Source organism: Osmerus eperlanus, chromosome 10 (genome assembly GCF_963692335.1).
Source record: "Osmerus eperlanus chromosome 10, fOsmEpe2.1, whole genome shotgun sequence".
NCBI classification, from domain to species: Eukaryota; Metazoa; Chordata; class Actinopteri; order Osmeriformes; family Osmeridae; genus Osmerus; species Osmerus eperlanus.
This window is the reverse complement of record NC_085027.1, coordinates 17,079,127-17,084,245: the sequence shown is the minus strand read 5'-3', so window position 1 is coordinate 17,084,245 and position 5,119 is coordinate 17,079,127. Positions and strand designations below refer to the sequence as shown.

At 42.7% G+C, this 5,119-nt stretch overlaps 2 protein-coding genes across 2 annotated transcripts; one reads left to right on the top strand and one right to left on the bottom strand.

The window, feature by feature from the left end:
* The first annotated feature begins 16 nt into the window (after nt 1-16).
* trappc2l (trafficking protein particle complex subunit 2L) lies at nt 17-1,718 on the top strand. The gene is made up of 5 exons (XM_062471112.1): nt 17-254; nt 739-911; nt 1,151-1,238; nt 1,325-1,404; nt 1,543-1,718. Exons 1-5 carry the CDS (start codon nt 222-224, stop codon nt 1,586-1,588), a joined length of 420 nt encoding a protein of 139 aa, XP_062327096.1. The 5' UTR covers nt 17-221; the 3' UTR covers nt 1,589-1,718.
* On the bottom strand, nt 1,710-4,876 carry pabpn1l (PABPN1 like, cytoplasmic). The gene is made up of 6 exons (XM_062471111.1): nt 4,515-4,876; nt 3,710-3,830; nt 3,091-3,158; nt 2,818-2,924; nt 2,612-2,699; nt 1,710-2,534 (listed from the first exon to the last, which is right to left on the bottom strand). Exons 1-6 carry the CDS (start codon nt 4,590-4,592, stop codon nt 2,226-2,228), a joined length of 771 nt encoding a protein of 256 aa, XP_062327095.1. The 5' UTR covers nt 4,593-4,876; the 3' UTR covers nt 1,710-2,225.
* Between the last annotated feature and the right edge of the window lie 243 nt (nt 4,877-5,119).

The window sequence follows — 5,119 nt, the reverse complement described above, 5'->3', positions numbered from 1 at the left end:
ACGATTCGTCGGCCTTTAGTTTGCTTTCATTAGTGTCTTGAGTGCAAAAGTTTGCGCAGATTGAGGTTGCCAATAAGATAGAATACTAGATTAAGTGGACATGTGAATGAATTTTATAGGCTAACATTCATTTAAAAGTATTATTTCAAAGTGAGAATTAAAAAACAATAACGTTTAAAAAACATGTTGTTGGACATGTGATCACGTGACTAGAATCCAACATGGCGGTGTGTATTGCTGTCATCGCTAAAGAGGTAACAATATTTTGTTATAAATGCTATACAGTGAAGCCATATTTCCAAATACATGTACAATTCAAATGAACTATTTTTCCGATAGCAACAATTAAGCCATATATCTATATTATTTGAACATAAAATAGCTACTGACCGATACCAAGACAGTGTGTTAGAGCTAGCTAGTTCTTACTAGCTAGCTTTGCTGTGTTGTTGATAGGCTAAGATATTACATTCAATGGAGCCTATTTTGATGTAATGTGGAGAGCTAGCAGTATTTCCGATTGTGCCCTTCGAAAAGAAATGATGCTGCACTGAACCCCTTTCAGACTGGTAATAGAAGGTCTCAGGCAAAACCCGTTTATCTTCGTTCCGCATCCACAAGAGACAATTAGTCGGCAACGTTTTCGGAGGTCCTCTTATTGTTTAAAGTGAAGTACAACATATCTTAACTTCTCGTTTGTATATGAGCCACAGTAGAGGTATTTCTTGTCATACACAGAATTACCCCTTGTACATCAAGAGTGTTCCTACTCAAAATGAGTTGAAGTTCCACTACACGGTGCACACATCCTTGGACGTGGTCGAGGAGAAGATATCCGCTGTTGGGAAAGCAATGGCAGACCAAAGGGAGCTCTACCTTGGCCTGCTCTACCCCACAGAGGACTATAAAGTGTATCCCTAATGAAAAAAAAAAATACCTGGATGAGAAAGTGTTAGTTCTGTACCAGCTCAGTGGCCCATAGGGTCGTCAGTAGTGTATTTGTTTCCAATGATGTAGTAGATTATGTAATGAGTCTGTGTACTATGTCTATAACTTATGCCCACTGAAGTATACGTGTGTACTGTTCTGTTTCCACCACTGTCTGTTTTTACATTGTGGCACTTTTGATGTACCTTGACTGACACATCAGATATGGGTATGTTACTAACTCCAAGGTGAAGTTTGTAATTGTGGTGGACTCATCTAACACATCATTACGGGACAATGAGATAAGAAGTGTAAGCCCACTTTAATCACTATACAAAATTATAATTTTGTTTTAGTGATGTTTTCATTTCAGGAAATTGTTTGGAAATTGTTTCAGATGTTTAGAAAATTACACAACTCCTTCACTGATGTGATGTGCAACCCATTCTACAATCCTGGGGACCCTATTCAGTCTAAGTGAGTTACACACTTCTCAACATTATTTTTCTAAATTAAACGTATAGTGCTTTTCTAAATATTCTTCAGAATGAACACTGATGACAAAATTTATTCTTGCCCTGACCATTTTCTTTTTCATTTGTCTAAATTTCACAGGGCTTTTGATGGTATGGTATCTGCAATGATGGTGCAAGCTTGTTAATGTTCCCCAGTGTTCATCCAAACTGTACATACCACCCTGAAACATCTTACATTACATATTCCCTTGTTTGTTTAAATTTAGCCTCATGTCTAATATCAGTGAAATAAATAGAAGTGAAAAAAAAACACAATCACTGTCTCTTGATGTTGCTTCTACTATAGATACTTACAGAGGGAAATATTTTATTTTGAAAGCAAAGACAAGAAATTATACACAGTAATATCAACATTACTAATCAATCCGTGGACTGTCACTCAGATCACACAATCACTCAATGTTCACTTCAGTTAAAGCAGGTATATCTAGATATAAAATAACTAGGAAATAAAGCAAAAGAAAATAGGACAATGTACATGCTCAAAGCTTGACATGAAAAGCACACCATAGGCACAAAGTATGACAGGAAGAACTGAACTGGAGGCATCATACTCCAAGTACAGGAGGAGGGTAACCACCACAATGTACCTTTATGCCTAGTAAACAACCACCTTCTTAGAATCCATGAGTGAGAAAGCTGAAACACTGGTGCTGTGCTTTCCTCTCCCTTTTAACATGCATAGAAAACACTGAACAGAGGGGATCTCTGGATATTGTCCCTCAAGACAGTCTCTTTGTGGCAAAGAAAGCTGGGTGTTTGTCAGCGCTGCTGTGGATAAAGGTGTCCACTGGGCCCTGGAGCTTCCGTGGGTGGGGTGATTAGAAGAAGGCACGGGTGGCGTTTGGGGGCCTGTTCCCGGTATTCAGGGGGTCCCCAGTGTCTCTTTGCTCCTGGGGGGCCATAGTAAGGGTGGGGAACCACCGGTCTGGTCGGCGGGTACCTGAACCGGCCTTGGAAGCCTCCAATGTACCTGGGGGGTCGGAATCCTCTGCCCCTGGGTCGGTTGCCTCGCTGACCCCCTCTGTCTGTAGAGCTGATGCCTGGCATGTTGGTCCTCTTAGGAAGCACCTGCAAGGTCAAAAGTCACAGTCAGACACCGGTAAGAATACAGTAGGAGCAGTCCATTTCTTCATCACAAATCCTACCTTGATCACTCTGCCTCTAAACATGGTCTCATCCAAGCCAATGGCAGTCTGTACTGAGTCTCTATCTGAGAATTCAATGTAGGCAAACCTGAGAGAGACAGTGAGACCACTTCAGGCAATTGCAAGTTGATCGGAAACAAGGTACTGTACACTGTAAATATATCATTAGACTAGTGAAGCTGGACACTGCATGAGGTTCAACTCACCCCTTAGGATGACCAGAAAACCTGTCACAAAGGATAGTCACCCTGTTGACTGGACCACAGCCATTGAAGTGGATCTCCAACTCATCTGCAGTAGCTCCATAGTCCACCTAGAATGACAACAGACCAGCCTGACTGCCCAAGCTTGCTTTTCCAAACTTGGAAGTAGTAAAATAAACCATGGTCAGACAGGTTTTTCTTAACTGACCCTTACTACATCAAAGATGGGTTACGTGTGAATTCATGAATGAATGGGAGGATGAATGAGTGGCTTACATTGCCCACATAGACTGATCGGTTGTCCGCATCCATCCTCTCCTCATGGGTCATGGTGTAGAACAGGCCTGCAGGGTGAAACAACAGGATAGTCTGCATTAAGCACACACCAGGGGCCTGTTCCATAAAGCAAGTTTACAGATTAAGACAGGCTTATGTCTGGGAAAGTAACTGACATAAGCCTGGCTCGGTAAACTCGCTTTATGGAACAGGCCCCAGGGATGCCTTGCCTCTTACAACAGAAAACCATCCAGTTTGAGTTAAAAGTAAACATATGATATGGTTAGATCTTGATCCACTCATCCAGTATGGGAGACAAGATGGTTGGTTGACTTCTTTCCTGGGCAGAGAGCGTGACCCTTCTGGAACTCAACGCTTCACTGCTCTTGTCAATGGCCACTGATGAGGCACATGTGAGTGTTGCCGTGGAAATAGTGTAGCCAGGCAGAAGGACTCTGGGCGCAGGTGTGCACCAGCTGACTGTGTGAGTGGTGTGTGTTTGGGTATGTTTATTTTTTTGGGGTGGGGGGCTTATTGCTGGACAACAGCTAACTGACTTGCTGCCTGGCATCTCACCTGCCTAGTGGACTGGCTGGCTGGTTGGCTGTTCGGGTCTTACCTGCCTGGGTGGTGTTGTTACAGAGAAGCTGTCTCTCTACAGCCTCACAATGCTGCTGCTCCCTCAGCCTGTCAGCCTCCTCCTCCATTTCCATCACACGTGCCTTGATGGCTGCCAACTCCTGGAAGGTGAGGTCAGATTACAGCCCTGTTTGAATACCCAATAAATGCATTGTTCCACAGAAAGCCTAGAAATGCAACCTTCTTTCACCCTCTTGCCATTACATTACTGATTCATCTAAATTACAGGACGGAAGGTTGTGTTTTAGCCACACTAGCTATGTCACTGAGGATATAGAATAGGATATAGAATATAGCCGTCTGATTTGAGTGAGGGGTGAGCAGCGTCAGAATATCACACATACAAACAAGACACGTTTGAACAATGTCATGAACAACATAGCACTATATTTAAGTCGGATATATTGTTATTATGGCTGCATGGCACGTCCTCAGAGTTTACTAGTTGTTCAGGGTTTTGATGACACTTGTAATGCTGTGGACTATTCATGGTTGTTGCGCAATATGGACTTTTATGGCGCAGGCGCGGCTACTGCACCCATGCAGTGCCCGTGCCAGTAAAGAAATGATGATTGAGGATTTAAGATGATATGTACATGTGTTATTGGTCATGATGGGCATGGCAATAAGGAATTGACAAATACACCCAAAGATGGCTGAGAACCTTCGGTTAGTGCTGATTCAATTGATGATTATCCGTAGCCTACAAGCGAAAAATCGGGACAGCTCATGTTAACCCGTCCTAGCAGAAAGCACAATGCAAACACAAAAGGTCTTCTACGCACCGGGTCCTCAGCATAATGATCCCCGTTGCCGGTGGGCTCGCCTACCGGATAGTCCATGTCCTGTGTTTGCTCCGCCATATTCTGTTTTTAGACTCCAAACATGCTCGACTAGGTGGGATACCGCTCTTCCCTCGACGTGCCACACGACTCAGCCAGCCCAGTGTAAGTGCAACACAGGTTATATCTTACCTCTTTACCAATTCAGTCAAACAAGAGATTGTTGTCCACCCCCTCGAGTTTCCAAAAGAATACGACCATTAATACCAGACTTGGCAATAACCAAACCATTCGTCCGTCGCAAGGGGAAAGTCTGTCACTAGTCTGTCAAAATGACGCTGATTAATGTCACCTGTGTTTTTGACTCGTCCGTTTCCTTAATTAACTGCCATTCCGTGAAGCATATCTTTCAACCCTTCATGTCAGGATTTAATTATTCTTACAGTAGTCTATGTGTAAACAATTTCGAATGTTATAGGTACCTGATATAATATGTAAGATCAAGGCATGTTAGATTGGTAGATTGGCTATGTATATCTCACCAAATAGTCCTTTTTGGACTGAATAAAGTTATTCTAAGAAAATATAGCACTTATGGAATATATTGA

What these genes read in the sequence shown, in the direction of transcription:
- trappc2l (XM_062471112.1), top strand. Translation starts at nt 222, where the DNA reads ATGGCGGTGTGTATTGCTGTCATCGCTAAAGAG. An exon ending in CCCACAGAGGACTATAAAGT is followed by an intron (nt 912 to 1,150) that starts GTATCCCTAATG and finishes CTGACACATCAG; the next exon opens with ATATGGGTATGTTACTAACT. An exon ending in GGGGACCCTATTCAGTCTAA is followed by an intron (nt 1,405 to 1,542) that starts GTGAGTTACACA and finishes TAAATTTCACAG; the next exon opens with GGCTTTTGATGGTATGGTAT.
- pabpn1l (XM_062471111.1), bottom strand. Translation starts at nt 4,592, where the DNA reads ATGGCGGAGCAAACACAGGACATGGACTATCCGGTAGGCGAGCCCACC. An exon ending in GATCAGTCTATGTGGGCAAT is followed by an intron (nt 2,925 to 3,090) that starts GTAAGCCACTCA and finishes TTGTCATTCTAG; the next exon opens with GTGGACTATGGAGCTACTGC. An exon ending in TTTTCTGGTCATCCTAAGGG is followed by an intron (nt 2,700 to 2,817) that starts GTGAGTTGAACC and finishes TGTCTCTCTCAG; the next exon opens with GTTTGCCTACATTGAATTCT.